We start from the raw sequence: 22,290 nt of genomic DNA on the forward strand, positions 1-22,290 counted from the left end.
AATGCCGAAACATGCAGAACTACTTGTACGTTCTTCAGTGATGTTTTAGGAACCACAACAACTACACAGTCCAGCACGGAGGATCTCCCAGCGTCCCCCCAGCGTCCCCCCAGAGTCCTCCCAGACACTTGCTGAGCCTTTGTTTGGGTCCCACTTACAGAGAGCTGGGGAGGACTTTAAAGAGCACAATAAAGACTACAGTCTGCGACTACAACCTGAGCTCGTAATGCGGCTCCTGCCATTAGACAAATTATCTGACGTTTAGCAGACTGGGGGCAGCCACCCTGTGAAGTGATGACTTTATTGACCCCTGGGGGGAGATGGGGTCTCGGATGGAAGTGTGTCTCTCTGACTCCCCGCGGAGGAACCCTCATCCTCTCTGAAGTCCCACTCCGGCCCGTGCAGACTCTGAGCTGAGCCCACTGCTGTTCCCGCCCTCCGAAGTTTACCTGAGGGCCTCTTTGGGGGCCGAGGGGGGGCGTTTCCCTTTGTTCCGCTGACCCACACAAACAGATGTCCAGCCACTGGGCTCCCTCGTAGGAAGTTGTAAACCTCCACTGTGCGGTGGGCTCTATTCATATGGAGGGGCTACAGTAATGGGCGTGCAAGCGACATACACATGCAAATGCGGACATGCAGACACCCCGTAGGGGCGGCTTTAACAAATGTTTGACTATGTAACTACTGCAGGCCGTGCCGCTGCACCAGACTACGACGGGGTAGCAATGAAACCACCATGTAGCCGAATAATGACCGTAAACCATATAAGTAACACAGGAAGTGGTGCAGGGAGGAATTTGAGAGACCTTTTACCAGTTTGTAAACACGATTGGATCCCCCATGTCAGCAGAGAAGCAGCATCTGTCTCATCCTCACACAATGTAGACCTCACAGGCTTAGATGGTATTTATATGTTAAGAGTATCGGAGAAAATATATATTTTACCACTGATTTCAACCTTGTATTATTTTACAAACAGTCACATTTTTATATTATTAAATTATTGTAAAAGCCATTCACTGGAAATGCAAGTTGTTTATGAACTGAGGAGTTAGAGGAAGCTCTGTTACTAACTGGTTTGGCCTTCCAGTAGCCAAAATGGCTTTTTGTAGCCATCAGGGTTTATCTGTATTGGACACCTGCTGAGAATATTGATCCTGAGCTGCAGTTTCACAATTTTAGCCGTCACAAGGCATCAAGCTTTAAACAAGCCGGTGTCACTGTGCCATTTTATATTGAAAACTAATAGCAAAAACGAGAGAGACAACTGTGAATGTCAAACTATCATCTTAGGTGGAGAAACAATCAGAATGTATGACTGCAATTTAACTTTGAATGCATGGACAGATGTATCAAGATCCATTTGAGCTGTCCGACTCCCCTAAAACACTTATTTAGCAAGTATGTTGCTGTCATGTTTTATAGTTCTTCACTAAATGAATCAAAGCAATGAATTACACCATTTAATTTGTTAAATTACATGTTAAGTGTTGGAAATGCAAAACTGGGAAAATGATCATCCGTTTCATGAAACAACTAACAAACAAGCCACATCTTTAACAGAAGACACCTGCAGTTGACTGTGTGCGAACATTTTACGCGACAATAGATGTCATAACCTTAAATTGCCTTCAATATATCAAGTTTTTATAGAAATTCAATTCAAGCTGCTGTATCTTCAATGTTATTGTAAAATAATCCTAATTATTTGTGTTTCTAAGCAGTATATAAACACTTATCTACCAGGACACATTATAAGTGACTTATTATATATATAGTATATAGTATATGGTAAATATATATATATATAACTGATTACTGCAATCTTGGCACTTTTAAACTAAAAGGGACATTTCACTGCGATTCTAAAAAGTTATTTATTTTCACTGATAAAGGTGCAGCTCTCTGAGATCATAGGCAGAAACATTTGGGTTTACATCAAGAGAATGTTGTCTTTGGCTAAAGGGACACAACAATCTCCTCCCTATCACGCCTAGTAACGCCTCTTAAAGAGTCCAATTTGGGGAGACAGTGCGATGCCTGATATAGATCAAGTGCCATCTGCGCCCAATTTACTTTCACGTTGTGGATTATTGAATTTAATTATATGGGTGATTATCGACGAATGCTTTGAGCCCATTAGGTGGTCGTGTGAAACACTAATAGGGTTTGTGTCACGTGAGGCTGTGGTTTGGAGGGGGGCAGACGCTTTAAAGACTGCGCTCCCGTCATCTCATTCAAGCTGCAAGACTGACAGACAGAAGCAGAGGAGCGAAGTCCACATTCTGAGGGATCATCGCCGCTAATCCGGTTTGACGAAGGCTGAAGACAAGAAGCGGGAAAAACAATGAGAAATTTCAATCCACGCGCGTAATTACGCACGGCAGTCTCCGTCTTTTAAAGGTGTTTTCTCTGGAAAGGATGCTGGACTCCAAGGACCGTGGAGAGACAATGACGTCCAGTCATAAGATTCCCTTTTCTATAATTGATATATTGGATCCGAACAAATTCAATAGCAAAAGAGGAAGCGAACTTTCCGTCGTCGTTGAGAAGTTCCCTGAGCCACGAGAAGAGGGAACAAGTGAGGAGTCGGACGGCACCGCAACTGGAGACTTCAGAGTTGAGTGCACGAAAGCAGGTAGAGAAAATAGACACCTGCACTATTTGAATTCCTCTGGATCAAACGCGTATGTGTAATATTTTTGGGGGGTATATGCAAGTATGTTTCAAACATCAGCCTTACACTAATACATTCATATAGAAAATAAACAATTTAAAATAGGAGCATATGCAATACATCGGTAGGTTATCACGATAAACGTTTTTTTACTATGTGTCTAGACTAAGCGAGTGAGACGCTATTTTCTATCAGATTTATTGTCATCTCTGTCTGACCTTCCCTTAATTTCCTGTGCTGCGTTTCCTTTCAAAGAAGCCACAAAGGCTTGCTCCCAGAGCCCCAGCGTGTGATTGGCACGGGGACAGGCAGGCTAGATAATTGTTTAAATCGTCCCATTGAGGATGCCTCCGCGCGCTTTGATCGATATCCCATTACTGCATCCTGCATATCTCCCTCCAGCACCTTGCAGGTACAAACTTCACACCCCATCCATGTCTGATCCTAAATATCGTTCGATTAGAACTTCCCTTTAAATAGATGACATTTATTGATCTACCTGCAAATATGAAACTCCATTAGCACGTCGCGGCTGAGGTGACGAAGCGGGATTTAGACGGGATTTCTTTCCGCAACATGACATTTGAGGGGCTGTGCGGTTTAGTGAGCGAGTCTCTCCCTTTCGCTACGTTTGAGCAACCGCACGGTCCAAATGTAAACGGCGTTAAGGAGGTAAACATCAGGCTCTCTGTTTGGTATCGTGCCTGTAAAGTGGTACAAAAAGGAACTTCTTTGCGCAATTCGCTTCTCAAGCACGTATATATGCATTTCACTTTTGACGTTTGACACGTGCGTTTTGGCTTGTCGGGAGCTGTTCTTTCAGCACCACTCAATTAACCAGCGTGTGACTCAAAACTTCGAAACGTAAACTATCTATTAATTCAATTTTTTAATTTATTTATTTTGCAAAATGAAAAATATTGAAAATATACTACCAGGGATGTCAGATCTCAGACGTTTAACATTGTTCTTCTTTTGAATACAATAAATGTTTTAATCCTTAAAATGTATGTTCCACGTTCAGAGATTGAATTCTAACAACTGTAAAAACATGATGTATGTTACAACTATGAAACTAAAATCCAGAAAATCCTCACGCAATCCGTTAAATCCATTTTGCTGCAGAGACTTACAGGACGTGGACTAACTCTGATACCAATGATTTACAGGGCAAGCGACAGGAGATGAACCCTTTGCGTCCTCCATTCACCGTGCAGTAGTTGCTGACCCTCTCGCGCTTTCCCCACCGACTGAAGCCGAGCTGTGCCTCGCCGGGGAGCGGGACGAGGCGGAGGCAGCGGCGGCCCAGCAGGACCCCTCCCCGCACAAGCGGAGGCGCGCGGACCAGGCCTGTGCCAAACCACGGCGGGCCAGAACAGCGTTCACGTACGAGCAACTGGTGGCTCTGGAAAACAAGTTCCGCTCAACTCGGTACCTGTCCGTGTGCGAGAGACTGAACCTCGCCTTGTCCCTGAGTCTGACCGAAACCCAGGTGAAAATCTGGTTCCAGAACAGGAGGACCAAATGGAAAAAGCAGAACCCCGGGGCGGACAGCACCTTGCAGCCCGGCTCCAACTCCCTGGTCAACGCGAGTCCAAACCCGTCCAACTGCGGGGCAAGCGCCGCCGGCTTCCACCAAACTTTTCCCAGCTTCAGCTCCGGTAACGTGATGTTCCACGCGGCCGGTGCGCTTCCACTTTCCTCCACTGGGGGGCTCTTGCATCCCTTCGTGTCCAGTGGTTTCGTCCAGCCGACTTATTTCAATCCACATCTATGAGAGAGTTTGTCATTAACCTTTTCCGAAATTTAAACATCATAATAAAAGGCCAAATTTGTGATGGTGTCCAACATTTATTCAAACATTTATGTTCCCTGAAGCTCAGTGAAAATAACTGCACTGATTGTCTGTCATTGTATTTCCCTGGAAGACCTGCTACCGCTGTAAATTTGACAGATTGTAAAGTTTCATTTCCTGCACCGTCTTACTGCAGCCACCCGATACCTGTTTCTCCATCTATTGAATGCTCGCACAGCTCACGTCTCCAGAATCCGTGTAAATTAATAAAAAATACAAAGATAAAAACATCTGTGTGAGGCTTGTGTGTTACACAATACATACAAACATAATATGCTCTATTGTCATTGATTAAACTACACAAGTATACAAATCAAAGTATATTACTTATAAATGTCCAATAGGGGTTATACTCTGTGTATAATGGCTGTATTAATTGACAATAAATCAATTGCCAATGTTTTATAGATTGTTATCTTCATAGATAGTTATAAGACCAATCATTTTTGGTTTCCCACATTGTGGAAAATTCTTATTATTATAGGCCCATAACAGATCTAGATCTACAGAGGATGGCAACATCTTTTCTTCATGTTTTCATCTATTCTCAATAACTAAAGCCATTAGTTCTATTATGAAAACCCTTTCACAACCTTCACTTTCATAAAACAACCACACAGTGTCACCATTTCCTTTCTTACTTTTTACACAACAACGACGGACATGTGCACATATGATCATTTTCAAGCGAGGTGGCGAGGATGATCTGTGCTGTCCTACGAAGGAAAGCTTCGGACATGATGTCAAGCCAGTGTCATTGTTGCCGTTGTTGTGTGTTGACTTTAATCTGCAATAAAGGCTCCTGTCTATATCTGCAGACAGTGAGAGGGCTGAAGAGACTGGAGGAGTGCAGCCTGAGAACGGCTGCGGAGAATTTTCCTCCGGACATCCCTGCAGTTTGAGGTCTGACAAGCATCCTTCATTGTAGATTTGTTTGTTCTGGCTGGTGCATATAAATGTCCACTGATTTCAATCAGGCTTATTTTCCCTTCCAACAACAACAAGAACAGTTGAGGAATTTTAAGGAGTTTTAATCATTTAATGGGAAACACACCATAAGGAACACATCCCGTATTTTGGCAACTGAATGACAATGTGATGAATGTTATCTTATGGGGGTCATTTAGGTCTGGGCAAAGAGGGCGCATGTTTAAAATTCATGCTGGGAAATTCTGTGGGACAAGGTCAGATGTTAATAGTGCTTTTATGTCCGTGTGTAGATGTGTGTGCGGTGGTCAGAGGCCCAAATGACTCCACAGCCTCTGTGGCTGTACGTATCTTTTACAGAGTAGGAGGCTTGGGTAAAGAAATTGGAGCTGAGAATTTCCTGGTCTGTGTGTGTGTGTGTGCGGGGCGTGTGTGTGTGTGTGTGTGTGTGTGTGTGCGGGTGCGTGTGGCACTGACCCTTGCCATGGTGGTCTGCAGGGATCTGCAACAATTCCACCAAGGATCATGAGTCAGATGGGAGGGGAAAAAAGAGATTTCCTCAGTAGAGTGATTTGTAACCATTCTTGTCTTTATGTCTTAAGGTAAATAGCCCTTTACGTATGCCATGTAAAGTTAGAAGGTAAAGTATGTGGGCCTGTAAACTGTTTTGGATACTGTAACTTTGATTTCAGGAAAGGTCTTTTTATTCATGTATGCAGCAGAACACAAGCCAACATAACACTGAGCTTAGAACATCACTAGAGCTCATTATCTGTAATCTCTTCATATTGTGTTTTATTTATGAACAAACGTCTACTCCTGAAGAGTCGTTTCTCTAGAAGGTCTTATTGCAAAATACCACCTGCAGCATACAAGCCGATATCACCTGTTCATCGGTTTCTTACAATACTGCTATTGTGAAAATCTGATAGAAAGGGAATCAAAAGTGGTTCTGCAGTCTGCAGACAGTCATGCTTTTGGCTCAAAGTCCTTCTTGACATCTGTCTCAGATGCTTTGTAGTTCAACTGCATCCTTCAGTGCAGCGAGGACATCAGCCAAGGCAGGAGGAGATAAAACTGATTTCTTCAGCACCAAGCGGCAGTTCGCTGGCAGAAGGAACCAACTTTTAATGCTTTTTTAATCAGTATGAAGGTCAGGTTGAGGTTTAAAGGAGGGGGCCTTTCTGGCCATTCAGAAGTGAGCTGTACTGTGCAACTTCATCGCTATGTCAATATTTATTTTCCTTTAGGATGGCTTTACACTTCATGTTTCATCATTTATTTGTTATTTTTATGATAAAACCATGTGGTTTTGATGAAGCAATATCTACACAGACGTTGCTTGTAATAGTTCTTTATGATTCAGAAAATTCAAAGAGCCGAAACAACTAATAGAAGCCCATAGAACCACCAACTCAGAGGGAGAATGCAGACCCAATCTGACTCACGGGGAAATATTTGAATAACTTCCCAGCAGAGGCTTTCTCTCTGGAAATGACATGGCAGCGTGAGAGCAAAGCTTTAGGGAAATCTCTGGCAGAAAACATTGATTGAGCCCGCTTGTCTTTTCACCTCCCTCACAAATCTTTTAACAACGTGCACACGGTCTGTAGCGCTGACTCGCTGATTTGATTGCAAAAACTACTGGCAAGTTAAGCAGTGGATAAAAAAAAGGATTTTCCAGGGAAAAGGCTTTGTGGTTTGGCAAAAGAGTGAAATGTTATTTAATCGTGAGTAAAATGGTGGTTTTGGAGTGGAGGTTTGGCGGTGGGTCAAAAAACACGGGACCTTCCCCCATGCCTGGTGTTTGTGTCCAGTGTGAACTTAGAACTTCCAAAAGGTTATTTTGTTATGTTTTTTGTTGATGTTTTATTAATGTTGTACTAATTAAAAAAACAACAACCAGGATCTTTTGTTTAAAAATCCAACCAAATAGTTTGTTTTTCCATTTACAACATTTATTACATGTCTTAAAGAACATTAATTTACCTTAAGAGGTTATTGAGCGTGGCGTTTAGTAATAGTAAAAAAAAGTGGTCCATCTGTGATAATTTGTTTTGGTATGAATTCCTACATAATTATATTGCAAATGTTTGATATCCTAATATTTAAAATAGATATTCAAGAAAAATGTGCGCATTGGGACATAAAAGCATCAACAGTTAAAAGTCCTACAACAATCTGTGAAATGCACTCTGACTGACAATCTCTGTTTTATATGCCATTCATCTCTCCTCTCCCCGAACACTGCGGCTTTACCAGATGTGTTGCTTCACTCATCTGATGCATTCAAAGGTCAGCGGTGCTAACAACGCAGAAGAGGACACAGCGCTGTTAATTACAGTCTGTCTCAAAGTCAAAGACCGCAGTGCTGCAAGAGAGCTTGTCCTCCCTCGCACACATGCTCATTAGAGGCCATTATCTCAATGGCATTAAGCATTGGCTGCTCACTGCACTAATGCCAGTGTAATGAACTGGGCTGCTGTTAGATAGATGCAACAGTCCGTCATGCACAGATTCTGCAAAGCACAATGCTTTTGTGCTTTAAGAGAGCGAAGCCACTGTTTGCTGATAAAAACATTACGTGCCGGATAGTAAACACTCCACAGTGATCATCCACGCGTTAGAAAATGTACAGATGAAAGCATCGGGCAGAGAAGACAATGTCTATTTTTTACTGGGGATTTGCTTCTCCATTAGGAAATATCTAATAATTGTATGCAAATATACTATTTGCCTCTAAACAAAAGAAGCCTGCATGCCTGTGTGTGTTTGTGTGTGTGTTTGGTGTAATGATGCATGTCTTCAAATGTTGAAGGCCGTTGGAATAAGTTGTGAAGACAAGGTGAACATTTATATTTGCCTGGTCAACATGCCAACCTGGCAAATACAAGTAACTATAATAAAGGTTGTTAGCAAAATACGGCTGAGAAAGTATTTTAAGTATTATTAAGTATTATGTCATGAATCAAAGTATTTCACAAAACCCACGCATTTGACCTGATATTGCGAAATGCAAAATGCACGTCAACGATGTTGATTGGGCATCCTTCCGGGAACATGAAAGAGGAAACGTTTTTGAAATCCATTCAATACTTTGTTGCACTGCCTCAGTCTGAACAATAATGGTGGGCTGACAACATTGGCAACCTTAGAATGATAACAACCTTTAATGGTGTTTTTGGATGTAGATCTGACACACAACTGAGAACTACGTTTAATTCAAAAGTCTTCGGTTGGCAAATAATAAACAGCAAAACACGCCCACAAATAACAGGATAAATGTGCAGCCTGATCTCCAAAACCTGTTCGTAAAAATGTATACGAAAATCTTGAACATACAAATTCGAATACTAACCCTAACCCCCTCAAAAAATCCAACATGGCAGAGAGACGTTCACTCAAGAATCCGTCTGCCATGTTGTTCACTCAAGGGGCGTGGTTAACCACCGTCAGTTCGTATTTATTGTTACGAATTTGTATGTTCCAGATTTTCGTATACATTTTTACGAACAGGTTTTGCAGATCACGTTGAAATGTGATGAACATGTGTTTTGTGGACAAAGAGGTCCATTGTCCCGGTCCGTGTGCACCAGCATTTCAGTTTTGTTTCCGAAGGGTTGTGGTTTCATCACATCTCCATTGTGAAACATCCTCTCCCACTCTGAATGAGTCATGATGACTGCTAATATCATCTGAGTGCACATCACAGTTCTGGTAATAGTGACGTATGCCGTATATGCAAAAACATGTAATAACTGATTGCACAACATTGCAACGGGTTGTCCGGAGTTCAAAATTCCAACCATGTCTGTACTTCAAGGCTTTGCCTCGACAAAGCTCTCAGCAGGGTGACTTGCAGCTAACATTTAAATTGCGGAAGAAACCGCAATGTTGCTAACAGCGTCTTCATTTCAGGTGGAACAACAAAGGAGCAACTTCAATCTGTGCTCGGGTAGATATTACTCCCACATTAAAAGAGAGAACCTTAACAATAAAAGTCCAGTTTTTGAAATGAGCTTCAAAGACTTCTTCAAATCATTCAAGGCCATGAGTTTTTACTTTTGTTTCATACTGTAGAGGGCGTGAACATTTAAACAGCATCAAATAACAAGGCCAGTGCTGCTATTCAAAGAGTCTGGTTGTCCATTGCTGCTGCAATGCAGCCAAATCAGATGAAATGGACCATTTACCGCAAGTGGTGAGATGTTAGAGGATGTTACTGATTTATGACTCCCAGGGATCAGAATGGGTTAAAACCACTAGAGACAGTAGCTATGTGTTTTTATGTGTTTAACTGCATTTTATCTAAAAAAAAATGTTTTTTCCAAACGTTTGCGAATTTCTTTTATCATAGGATTATTAAAGGATAACTTTTAGAAGTTGGCAGATGCAGCCTGCAGCTCTATGCGTTTGCTTTTCATGTGATTGTTCATCACAAGCCAATAAAACCGTTCCGTTGGTTCTGAATGAAGGTAAGATCGGTTGTGCTGCCTTGATTCCTTCGCAGCTGAACGCGCACCTCCCCTCTGTCCTCTCTCCTCTCCCCTCTGTCCTCTCTCCTCTCCCCTCACTCCTCTCTCCTCTCGGTTCCGCGCGCCGCGCCGCGCGCAAGGGGAGCTCCGTCAGATGGACATTCCGGGAAGTCTCCTGTATTTCCATCCGGCGTTTGTCAGCATGAAGCCCGTCCGTCCTGCGGACACAGAGTCGCGTTTATTCCCCCCGCGGTTCCGCGCGGACGCCCCGTCAGGTGGATTTCATCGCCCTGATTGGTGTTCATCGTGGTTTGTGGATTGAACTCGACTCCAACGTGAGTATCTTTGTTACTAGATCATCCATTAAGATCCATTAAGACGAAAGAAGAAAGTGGTTTAATTCAATTTGATATGTATTCAATCGTTTAAAAGTGAATTATCCTGATATTTTGTTATGTATTTATTCGCCTTCTTATCAGTTTGATCATGAATCTCAACAGAAACCCAAATATAGTAACATAGTCATCAGACTATTTTCCAGTGGAGGATGGTAGGAGTGTGAGTACACGGCCACCACATCCTGCAGCCTGTAACATTATAGCAGACAAATATACAACCAAAACACTGCTACACCTTCTTCAATGTTCCCGAAATGAGCTCTAAAGTCCCACAAAGCAAAGTGTTTTAAGGCTCTGTGGTGATTGAACCTTGACATCCTCCTCCCGGGTTACATTTTCACCTCCGCTGAACAGCTGCAGGAGATCTCAGCTCCACGTCTCTGGGGAGTTAAAAGACTTCTGGTCTAGCCGATTGAAAACAGGACAGTGTTCAGAGTCAGAGAGTCACAGTCAAACCACTGTAAACACGTCAACGCACGCCTCCGACGCGTTGCGCTTATCTGGTAATTATTACTTTGTTTATTGTAACTTAGCAAACCGAAGCGCTCATCTGTCAACATCTGTACCTTTTTTTTCATATGCTTGCAAGTGGTTTCATGCATCCAGCAAACAAGCCATGAGGTTCTTGTGTGAGGGCTTCGGCTCCTCACTGTTTCAGTCTGGGATTTAGTTCATTTTCCTCCCGTGTTTTCCCCCTTTGTCGCCTGCTGAAAGGGGCGACGGACCTGACAGATGACCTTTGGCCCTTGTGGACTCCCGGTGCACGGTCGCAATTCAATAAACTTGTATTTCGTGGTCAGTTTGGAGGTAGATGGAGTCGGAACGTGAGAGAAAAAGACACAGACGCAGTGACAGTTGCCTCCACCCTCCGTAACTCTGCACACACCCAAGTTTAACCCTCCAACCTGCTGCTGCACCCGCGGGCTTCGTCGCTACCCGCAGTCTGTCAGGTCTTCTGGACTGAGTCTGCGGAGCAAATTTCTGCCTGCAGCTGCTGGGATGTCAGAGCCCTGCTTCTTTGTCGAGGGTTAGGTAATGCTAAAAGTATGAGGGGAGAGGAAGATGGAGAGGGTTGCACGTCGTCAGATTGTTTAGACTTGCCTCTGGGGGTCCACCTCATATGGAAGAAAAAGGATTTTGTAACCGAGCACATTAGGAATGTGGGAGGTTTGCATGATTGTTTTGGCAACAGTTGGGAGATTCTATTTAAAGAGTTGGTTGTTTCATTCTCGAGAAGACGACGATGCTAAGCAAAACAAGATTGTCTCCATCATTTCTGTTTTATAAAGGAAATGGAGTCAAGCTGTTATCCATGTCTGTTTCTCCGTTGTGGTTCTGCTCCACCTGTTGGGTAATTTTACTGACGGGTAGCGTTTCTTTGCTGGCAGTGTTGCTTGTTGAAACATAATATTTTCTACAATTGTGCCAGAAGGTTTTCTCCTTCACGGCAGTTGAGCTTTAAATGTATTTATTTTATAACATATAATACATTTTATAACACATTCAACGATTTAACTTATCCCATAATGTGGGATCAGGCATTCATAAGACATAACCAATATAAACATGATGCATAATAAGTATTCTAGTGGAATTGGAAAGGTGAGAAATTACCTGTTAGCTTTTCCTCTGAAGCACGTTGCCAAACAGATTCTGACTCACAACAGTTCAAGAACAAGTCAAACCGGAGCGAACAAGCTGCCACACGACCCGTTGGGCCTGTGAGCAAACAGTCTCACAGAAACCAACTGCACCTCCTCTGCCCATCCTGCCTTCAAAACCCCGTTTAAAAAAGAGACGTGCCGGGTCGGAGGAGCGTCACCGCTCTGCTCCTGGCGCAGTGCAACGCCGTCCTCTATCAGCTCGATCGCTGCTCCCTCAGGACCTGAACCCCAGTCTGTCACTCTCACTTGTTGTTCTCCGCATCATCACGCCACGCATGCCTTGTTACCAGTTACCACTGTAACACAAAAAGGAACAATCTTTCAATTTATATTCAAAACAGTCGTCGTTGATCTCGTGTTAGGAGGGTTTGGTTTTGGCTTCCTTGTGGTCTGATGTTTCTGTGGTGCTTGACCACAATTGATTAGCCTCGTCATCCCTTTGTAATTGGAACAAAATGGAAACTTAAACGTTTTTATTTTTAGAGTATGTAATATGTTATTAAATGATCATTCAGCTTTTTTTTTTATAACTTTGATTTGCGGTGAGATCCAGTAACACAGAGAGTACACAGATTCTTTAAAAAGCCCAGAAAGCAGCAGGAAGACAGGATTTCGACCAAAGCGGTCAAATTACACCCACTGCCTGACAAAACGAATCACTCCTGTGCACATATGAAGTGACTGTAAAACAAACCTGCGTCACACACCCGGCTCCAGGGCACCCAGTGTGGGAAACACCAGCGTGATACAATGCAATGTGTCATTTCACTTGTAATAAAGCGGAATAACCCTTTAAGTGGCCTCATGCCTTCGGACCTGCGTGTTCCTTCTCTCACTACCCGTGAAACAGTAGGACAGCTCTGCTTATTAATGCGATAACGTTTTTAAAGCACCCCTAAAGCAAACAACCTGTTACTATTGTAAAAACACGCATGCAAATATATACACTAACATGCATGCACAAGTACACAGTTTACTTTGGAGGACCACCTCTGCACTCCAGATGTGAGTAAGGACTGTGGCGACCTGGCAGATCAGCAAAGACACTCCTGTTAAACAAGACGTTTAATATTTAGAGGGCTGCTTCGCTTCGACTGCACTTTAGCCTCAGCAGCTTGCTTATTTAACAAATGAAGTCAGATTCTTATGAAGCCAAAGGTAATTCTTCAGTGTTGGAAAATCAACCCACTCAGCCATTATATTAGTGGGCATGAAAAGAAAAGGGAGAATTAGTTCAGCATCAGGAGACTAATAGAGCGCCGTTTGTGAGATATTTGTTCTCTTAAGCGCGGCTCACGGTTGCATCAATGGAGCTGGCGCGATGCCCGTGTGCAGAGACTTTGGCCAGTGGTTGCGACGGTTAGTTGTACAGCTTACAGTCAGAGGTGACTGTCACAAGTTAACAGATAAACGCAATATTCACAGGGTGAGGATTATACAGCGATGGTTCAATCAGCTCAGTGGAATCCGACGATGTGAAAGAGAAAGAAACAATGAGAGTGTGAAGAAAATCCTCCTTTTAGCTTCATTTTGTTTTTAACCACATGGAGCAGGGTCCATAACTGCATATCTTCTGTCCCATCCGTCTTTGCTTGACTCTATCACCAGGGAGGCTGTCTTATTTCCTTTTCTGGCTTTAGTTTATCTCATTTCCCATTGCTGGTATTCAGCCAAGTCCCACTCCAGGAGTGCACTGCACAGTCAGAGTATGTTTACACGGGTATAAACACAAAGACACGAGTAAAACATGTTTTAGGTGAGGCGAGAATATGTGTGTGTGTGTGTGTCCTGCTTCATTGGTCTCATTTGAAGACGCTTAGTTTCCTTGTTAGATTTGACGAGGTTGACTGAGCTGCACACGGCGTTCAGCGTACAGCGCTTTGTCTCTGCAGCGACGCTGATGCTGCTCGTGTTTGGCGCACAGACGCGGTTGAGGCTGATTCTTTTGTGTCAACGGGTAAATAGAAACCACCAGTTTGTCAACATGAAAACGGAAGGGAGGGAAGTCCATTAATTATTTGGACAAGCAGCCAGCAGCTGTTATGATATGTTGGTTTTTTCCCCAAAAGTTAACAGCAGCAGAACCAAACATCTGCACAACCATAGTGTGGATTGCCATGAAATCTTTACAAAGACATTTAAGTTGTCCAGATGATGAATCTGTATGAATTGGGGGAAGCCCTTTGCGTTGCATTGATTACAATGACACACACTTGTCTTTTCAGGATGAAATGTGATAACTTTGGTGAACACATCGCTCAAACAACACGATTCGTATCCTATTCAGTTCGGAATCTTGACGTTTGCGGACTTTGGACAACAAAAGCCTCTGATGCAATGATGAACGCATGCAGGCCTTTATTTTGAACCCGCAGGATTGTGATGACGGTGTTTCAACTCATTCAATCCTACCTGCGGGTTTTCTTCCCGCCACAGATTCATTTGTTTTTTCCAAAGAAGACTCAAGGCTGCTCTTTCACACACTGTTTTCCTCTGTTTTTCTCCGTTGCCTCATTCCTCCACGTCATGCTTTACCCTCGACTCTCACTGTCCTCTCTATGCTCTCTTGCATTTCCAAATCTCTCACTTGTCTCTTTCTAAATTGCTCTAACTAGACATCAATCTTCATTGGGAATACTAGATATGTAGTAACAGAGAACCGAGAGGACAACAATTACCAGGATGTGTAGGAATAAAGATCTGCTATGTATGTTTTCGACAGCATTAAAGAGCTCAGCGTCATTGAAAGGGTAAAAAAACATCCAAATATTAAAATGTAAGACACATAATAGGCAAGTATTTAAAATATCGTAAGCAGCATTATGCACTGATACCTCATTCAATAACTAGATGACAGAGTTGTATTTAGAGGTGTGCTCATTGGCAGTTCAAAGAGTCCACCTCCGTCAACAGATTCTTAATTAAATAAAGTTCTTTGCCCAGTCCTGCACAAGCCTGCAGATATTGCCATGCATTCCTATTAAGTCTGCAAAGGCTCAGATATGTCAGATTACAAGATCTGCAAGTGTGTAAAAGGCTTTCTTGTTGACGTTTCAAGTCAAGTTCGCACTCGTGCCGAATTTGCTTGACTAAGCCACAATGTGTATGAGCAGAGAACGTATTTACACTCAAAGGTCACAAGCAAGCACAGTTTGTTTAGAAAGAGGACATGAATATACAATCTAAAAATGAGAGTGGCACTTCTATAAACTTGGTTAACTCACAAGAGACAATAAAAAAAAACAAAATATCCCGACTTTTAATGCAAAAAGGAACTTTCCCACAATTGAACTTCAAACTGTGAATGTGCACATTTTAATGATGTTGAAATGTTGAGTTGTATCATGTTATGGTGAGATTGTGACATCTCACACCGTCTGCTAACTAAATAGAAATGCGTCACTAATCAAGTGTCCAAAAGATATATAGCACTTCTGTGCACTTGCCACACTGCGTGTCCACCTGAATCAATACCCACCGGGGTTTCCTCGGCCTTGACTTCGAAAGCGATATTTCCAGGTTAGCAAAATAAAACAAAAAGAATAATTGTGTGTTTTTAGTTGCTAATCACAGAGCGACTATTATTCTGACCTTGGAAGCGTCTTGGTAAAGCTCGTCTTTGCATGTACTAATCAGCCCTCATCGCATGCAGCAGACCACACACACTCTGCAGCTGACCTCCAGCAGTTTTAGGAGGTAATTCATGCAATAGAAGGGAGCATAGTTACGGATTCGCACGCTGATGCTTCAGAGGGGAAGCTCCCTAAAACACCCTAATATTAAATAACAGTCACACCACTTTCTTGGAATTATGGGAGATGACTTTAAAAAAAAAAAAAGCAACCGCACCACTTCACGAAGGCTGTGTTTTAACAAGTGCTTCTCATTCACAGGAGGCCTCGCTGAAGACTGGGGAGCGTGTAAGAAATGAAGACAAATGACAACATGGAGACGTAAAACCATGATGAACAGATCGGACGCTTGACCATTATTTGTAGTCCACATGCCTACACTGCTTCTACGTCAGTATGTCACTACCACACCGCAAACACGGAAGCAAGGAGCACACTTACAGCCGCCACTGGTTGCCGTTGTCCACAAGCTGCGGGAAAACGCCTGAAAGGACATTGTTTGACTTCAGATTATGGGTAACTAACCTGCGCAGCGTCTCCAAGGGGAAAGTGGTCAGCTTCCTGATGGGCTTGACTCTGATGTTCCTCATCATGGCTTCCCACATCCTGACGTGGGACAGGAAGGGGCTCTTTCTCACCTCCCCACCCTATCAGCGTGTCAGAGCCGGGGCCGTCCCGAACAGCACAGGAGCAGCTGAAGATTTGTGGGAAAATGTTCGAATAAACATGAAACTGCTGGTGAAGATCATCGGCTCCAAACTGGAATACACACCCAGGAAGGTGCCTGAGGAGAAGGACGTCATTGGAACAAACTCCCGTGTAAGTCTTCGGAAAATGAGCCTGACTCCTTTTTGTTGTACTTGAGTGGGCCAACTAAAATATAGAATGGAATTGTAATGGTACATGGTAATGATTTCACTCTAACAACATACGGACGAATAAACAACCCGACTGGAAATAGTTAACGAGCGGCCGCTATGATTGCTTTATTTTTTTGTTGACACAAGTCAACAGCAAGAAATAACATGCACCTTACCACCAACCCGGCAGTGAACTCCACTTTTGTAAAGCTCATAACGACCCGTGTTTGTTCAGACCGACAGGAGAACAGCAAGGCTGTTCAGTAATATCAGGTTACACGGCTCGCTGAGTGTTGCTCTGCACCTACTCTCTGCTGGTCTCTGCTAATGTCCTGTAATTCCCCTTTGTTTGCTCTACGTTCTCATCCCATTTCTCTATGTTACCGTGAATCATTTCGCAGAGTTCATCTGCGGTGAACAGGATCGGTGAACTCTGGCAGTAACACTATAAATCAAAAGTACAGAGAGTCACAAAGTTGAACCCCGGTAATTGGCGAGGACCAACGTGCACAGCACAGCATCTCCGTTGTGTTCATCACCCCCTCGGTATTGTCTGATTTTGTTTCGTTCTTCCCTGCAGTTGTTTTCTGCAATCCCTCGCCATTTTCTGCCCGGCGTCAAGAGCCCCTGCTGGTACCAGGAGTTCTCGGGTGAGCTCGGCACGGATCCCTACAAGGGGAACCAATACGCTGTGCGCACAAAGAGTTTCGAGGCCGTGTGCGGCCTGCTGAGGGCCGACTTCCACAAGCACCTGCACCCCCGAGGGGGGAAACTGTTTCGTCTGCGCTGCTTGCCCTTCTTCTACATCGTCGGCCAACCGAAGTGCGGCACGACGGACTTGTTCTACCGGCTGCGGCTGCATCCAGAGGTCAAGTTCAACACCATAAAGGAGCCGCACTGGTGGACCAGGAAACGCTTCGGTGGGTAATCAAGAGATGGATGTGTGTGTTTGCACACAAGAAATCACAAGAATGAACCCATTTCCTTCCTGCAAACTGACAAAGCATGCTTAAAATAAAACTACCTTGTGGAACTATTGTATTCTTGTGTTGTATTATGTGTCTGTCTTATTAATAATATTAATAATTGGTTTTGTGCACGTAGACCTTTGATTCTTCTCTGGTAAATAGCGCTTTTAAGTCTGATCCTGATGGTGAAGAAGTCTATAAGTCATTTTGTGTTCGTTTGAGTGCAGGTTATATCCGTTTCAAAGATGGCTACCAGGAAAACTTTCCTCTGGAAGACTACCTGGATCTGTTTGACTTGGCAGCCCACAACATAGAAAAAGGAATCAGTGGAAATTCATCTGGAGACCACCGCACACTCATAACAGGTGAACACATGTGAGGGTGTTTGTGCGAGTGCGTGGGTAGTTTTTGGTATTCCGTCCTGCCACCTTTCATGTGTTTCATTTGGTGTTTTCTGAGGACCAAATGGGATCCTGACCATGAAATCCCTTCGGTTTTCCTTTACTTTGTTGGCTGGCCTTGCTTTTTTCCAGTGGACTCTCCACAAGTGGATCCGACCTCAGAAGCACCAAAGTGTCACTCACATATTTCAGATACTCTGTGGTCTAAGAGAACAAAATGGGTTTTTTAAAACATGTGCGAAAAACCTCAAAGGCCCCTGGAAGCTGTAAAAAAACGTATTTATTCCTTTTCCATGCTTTTGTGATTTTTAATGTCTTTTGCTCAAACTTAAGGCCCCTGAGAGACAGTACAAGACCCCTCCAATAAACAATAACTACATTTTATCTTCAGGCAAAGGTAGCATTGACCTTAACATTATCTGGGTTGTGTAACTCTTCCTCTATGAAAATGTGTTTCTTGGCTTTTTGTTAAAAATCAAAAAATCTGTGTATATTTGGAGGAAACGAATGTCTCCACATAAAGGAAACAATGTGCAACTGTTGCTACCCAAGGCGATACTCAGACTGTCGATGCCTTCCCAGGTGAAGCCAGTGCATCGACTATGTGGGACAACCAGGCCTGGAGCTACCTCCACAAAGAGGAGCCCGAGCCCCCCTTCCTGGCCCAGGACGTCATCCACACAGTCCAGCCCGGCGCCAAAATCATCATCATGCTTAGAGATCCAGTGGAGAGGTACCGTGGGGGGAAAGCATCCACAAGCCTGCCTTGCAGAAGCGTTTTTTCAGTTTGTATTGCTTCAAAACAATTTTCCTGGAGACCATGTCTGTTTTAAATTATTATTATTATAATTTTTCGTCATTCTTTGTGCTTTTGTCGTTCCAACAGTCTAACAACTGTGTTTATATCCGTCCACAGACTCTACTCTGACTACTTGTACTTCAAGATGGCCAACAAGTCAACTGAGGACTTCCATCAGAAAGTCGTAGAGTCCGTGCAGCTGTTTCAGTCCTGCCTCTCTAAGAGGTCACTGCGATCCTGCGCCTACAACACCAGCCTCTCCAACGCAATGCCGGTCAGCTCAGTTTACAGATGATGACTTCATTTAATCAAACATACTTGGACACTGACTCTGTGTGAAGAAAAATCTACAACCAGCTAGCTGAACAGTCGCTTCAGATGATTCATTCAGGCAGCGCCCATTGAGGAATAAGATGAGCTGCAATCAGATCGGCCTTAAACCAACGGAACAGAAACTCAAATTCATCTCGATTCCAAACAAAAACCTTTTCGAAGCACCAACATTTTTTTGTTAACACAAGTTATCTGTTTGTGGCGCTTCTTGAGCGTCCTTGGACAGCCGGTTGATAGGATGTGCTGCCCTCTTGAGGAATCAGAGTGTCACTGCATCTCACACTGGACTCCATTAAATAAACAGGAAATAAAAGTGCACTTCATGAGTTTATCAGAATGTAAAAAAGATACAAAAATGATTAATGCAAGTTTTGCTGTGGGTGTGCATTACAGTACAAGTATTTGGTGACCCTATGGTCCAACATGTCCGTTATTTATCCTTTTAGTTTGTTTTAAACTCTTTAAACCCTCAACGTTCTTTGCTGTCATCTGCACTCTTAAACAGCCATCATATCAGAATTATATGTTTCATTTATTATTACTGGAAACTGAAAAAGCAATAATAGTACATTTATTGGGAAACCAAGGACCATGCATTCCTCCACTCCAAATAATCTACACTGCTCATGTTCATCATAATGAAAGATGCGACAGAATGAATCATTTCTATGACAATTTCTATGTACGGTAACATAATTTTGTCGTCCAGCATTGCGTCTGCTGCTTTCTCTCGCTGCAGGACACTTTGAGGACTTGCTGTTCATGTTTAATTAGTAGTTAACCTTGTAAACAGCCGTTCTTGTCAACACAGATTTATGATGCTGGCTTTTTTTCTCTCCACAGGTGAGGCTAAATTTGGGGATGTACGTTGTCTTCTTGCTGGACTGGCTGACCGTTTTCCATAGTGAGCAGATTCTAGTTCTTCGCCTCGAGGACTACGCGGCCAACCTCCAGATGACCATCAATAAAGTTTTTGATTTCCTCGCATTAAGTACGTATCCAAAAACACTTTTTTTTCTCTGCCTCAAGCCTTCAGTTATTTATAGTCAAAGCGTCTAACGTCCTCACTGCAGGTCCTCTTTCGGAGCAAAGGGAGGCAGCGTTGTACAAACGGCCCAAATCCAACACCCGGCGGAGGGCAGACAGGATCCTGGGACGTATGCTTCCAGCCACCAGTGAGCTCCTCTGGGAATTTTACCAACCCTTCAACCATAAACTGGCCAGCGTGTTGCACAACAAAGACTTCCACTGGAGCAACACCCGATGGGCCGCTAGCCTGCACGAGAATGTGAATGAATGAAAAAAACAGAGCAAATAGAAATAAATGTACAGTGGGAGAATACACAAACCGGTGTATAATTACACGGGGTCGTATGAAGGTCTGACTAAGTACGGGATTTGTTGTTGATATTTGTGCGCTCATGAACAAATATGACCGACTCATCGAGTCAAAATCATAGTAAGAAAATTAAGCAGAATTTGGGTTTTATATTCTACACATATAAGATATTTCAATACCAGCAGTTGAAGTGTTCAGAACTATTTGGCCACACTGACCTAATAAACCATCAAGTAAATGTTTTGGGTTTAGTCACAAGAGGGCACTAAAACACAATATAGCAGTCGCTTTATATCCAAACACTGCACTCCACAGACCAGCAGTGAGATAATGCATAACAAAACAGCCATTGCTGTTTAAGGTTATTTTTTAATTTCATGTACAGTATTAAAGCCCAATGTGTATAAATAGCACATGATAAAAAATGGATAAAAAAAAACTTAGCAGGAAGGACTGCTGGGTGATATATACTTAGATTTATCTGTAAACCGTTTTTTTTTTGTTTATTTATATGTATATAATTAGGTATGGTTATTGGTGTTGGTTCATCGAGACGGCAACAAGTGGCGTCATGTGATAAACAGCGTCAAAAACTAGGTGTAAACAAGACATTTCAGTTTGTTTCATCTGTGATCTGTGTGGAGAAGAGACTTGAGCACCGTTCTGTAATTCTCACAGTAGAAAAGTCATCCAGACTCCGGCGGCGACATATGGCCACATACAGTATGTGCTCTACAGGGTTGTCGAGGGTAGAAGGCATCCCTCCATTGTGACATAACATGTTGGATTGTGTGTGTGGATGTATTTTCTGGAGCTAGAATGAAGTGAGGGTCAATTTAACACCCATCATTCGTCTCCACACCCAGTGTTCCGGTTTCAACATCATGTTCATGGAGGAGAGACTATCAAAGTAAGAGTGAAGTTTTGTCAAATCTGGCTGGTCTTTGGGTTTCATCAGAGCAGCGAATGGTAATAGTAACAACAAGAAAACAATCTTTGTAAAAAGCTTTATAAATTGGGTAAAAGCATAAGTGCTTTTACCAATGGTCCAAACTTTGGAGTTGTCATGGTTTCCAAAGTTCACCCTTCACGATTACATCAGCGCGTAAAAAACAACCCACTTATCAGCAGACTTTTCCATTCCGACGACCAACGTCTGCGCTTCATAGAGAACATGTTTTGTACAGATCTGTTAGTAGGAACTGTGGTACATTCACCTTTTGCACCTCAAAGCTCCTTCGGTTTGGTTTGTGTTCTTCACTTTCCTCTAATGGTTGATTCTTCAGTGAAAATAATGTTAATACATAATTAACAAAGTTTTAAAAGTCCACTGTGGTTGGTACAGAATCAAGGCTTGTCTTTGGTCAGCAGGAGAAAAAGGACCTTGATGACAATGATATTGACGTAGAAAGTGATTAAAAACAGCCATATGGGAAATGGTGCAAAAAAAAGGTAGTTGGACGCAGGCGCACTGAGCATCCTGTATCAAGCATGTGGGATTTAATTCTCAGCTGTACTGAGAACAACAAATTGCAGACATCTGGCACTATGATTCAGATGATACTCATCCTAATGAATCCAATTATATGACGGTCCATCTCTACTCCAATCAGACGGACGCACCAAATCCGGAATTATTCTCATCATTGTGTTGCCACCAACATTTTCAGATTCACATGGTCATTTTTTAATAATGACGTTTACAACTTATTGTTGCACATCAAATAACCTCTGCTAGCTATGGAATGCCTAAAATGACATGGCTTCATTTTCCGGGAATAGTTCCTCCGTACGGTTGAAATGCATCTTTCTGATTTAGTTTGTGAGGTTAGGAATATGAACATGCGTGAGTAGCTGAGGTCCTCTCGCCCTCGGCCACTTCAGAACAGCCTGGATTCCAGCGCGTCACCAGCAGTTTAGTTCCAGAAATAGCCATGGAGAAGATCCCAACTATACGCAGTT

At 43.0% G+C, this 22,290-nt stretch overlaps 2 protein-coding genes and 1 long non-coding RNA gene across 4 annotated transcripts; 2 read left to right on the forward strand and 1 right to left on the reverse strand.

Moving 5' to 3' along the window:
* Positions 1 to 2,237: 2,237 nt before the first annotated feature.
* nkx1.2la (NK1 transcription factor related 2-like,a) lies at positions 2,238 to 4,760 on the forward strand. Its single transcript, XM_040177815.2, has 2 exons — positions 2,238 to 2,638; positions 3,847 to 4,760. The coding sequence occupies exons 1-2, from the start codon at positions 2,422 to 2,424 to the stop codon at positions 4,452 to 4,454; spliced, it is 825 nt and encodes a 274-aa protein (XP_040033749.2). The 5' UTR covers positions 2,238 to 2,421; the 3' UTR covers positions 4,455 to 4,760.
* A 3,846-nt stretch (positions 4,761 to 8,606) lies between these two features.
* On the reverse strand, positions 8,607 to 12,493 carry LOC144409493 (uncharacterized). Its single transcript, XR_013467954.1, has 2 exons — positions 11,947 to 12,493; positions 8,607 to 11,370 (listed from the first exon to the last, which is right to left on the reverse strand). It is a non-coding gene; the product is annotated as an uncharacterized LOC144409493 (long non-coding RNA).
* LOC120820791 (carbohydrate sulfotransferase 15) lies at positions 8,612 to 20,816 on the forward strand. Of its 2 annotated transcripts, XM_078104685.1 has the most exons (9): positions 9,339 to 9,660; positions 9,970 to 10,269; positions 15,890 to 16,447; positions 17,069 to 17,408; positions 17,684 to 17,821; positions 18,440 to 18,590; positions 18,774 to 18,930; positions 19,833 to 19,980; positions 20,063 to 20,816. In XM_078104685.1, exons 3-9 carry the CDS (start codon positions 16,025 to 16,027, stop codon positions 20,287 to 20,289), a joined length of 1,584 nt encoding a protein of 527 aa, XP_077960811.1. In that variant the 5' UTR covers positions 9,339 to 9,660; positions 9,970 to 10,269; positions 15,890 to 16,024; the 3' UTR covers positions 20,290 to 20,816. The 2 variants fall into 2 exon arrangements, with proteins under 2 accessions (XP_040034879.2, XP_077960811.1); XM_040178945.2 differs by having other exon boundaries at positions 8,612 to 10,269.
* Positions 20,817 to 22,290: the final 1,474 nt, after the last annotated feature.

This window comes from Gasterosteus aculeatus, chromosome 6 (assembly GCF_964276395.1).
Source record: "Gasterosteus aculeatus chromosome 6, fGasAcu3.hap1.1, whole genome shotgun sequence".
NCBI classification, from domain to species: domain Eukaryota; kingdom Metazoa; phylum Chordata; class Actinopteri; order Perciformes; family Gasterosteidae; genus Gasterosteus; species Gasterosteus aculeatus.

Coding starts and splice junctions, on each gene's coding strand:
- nkx1.2la (XM_040177815.2), top strand. CDS start 2,422: ATGCTGGACTCCAAGGACCGTGGAGAGACAATGACGTCCAGTCATAAG. Junction 2,639..3,846: donor AGTTGAGTGCACGAAAGCAG/GTAGAGAAAATA, acceptor AATGATTTACAG/GGCAAGCGACAGGAGATGAA.
- LOC120820791 (XM_040178945.2), top strand. CDS start 16,025: ATGTCACTACCACACCGCAAACACGGAAGCAAGGAGCACACTTACAGC. Junction 17,409..17,683: donor GTGGACCAGGAAACGCTTCG/GTGGGTAATCAA, acceptor GTTTGAGTGCAG/GTTATATCCGTTTCAAAGAT. Junction 18,931..19,832: donor GCCTCTCCAACGCAATGCCG/GTCAGCTCAGTT, acceptor TTCTCTCCACAG/GTGAGGCTAAATTTGGGGAT.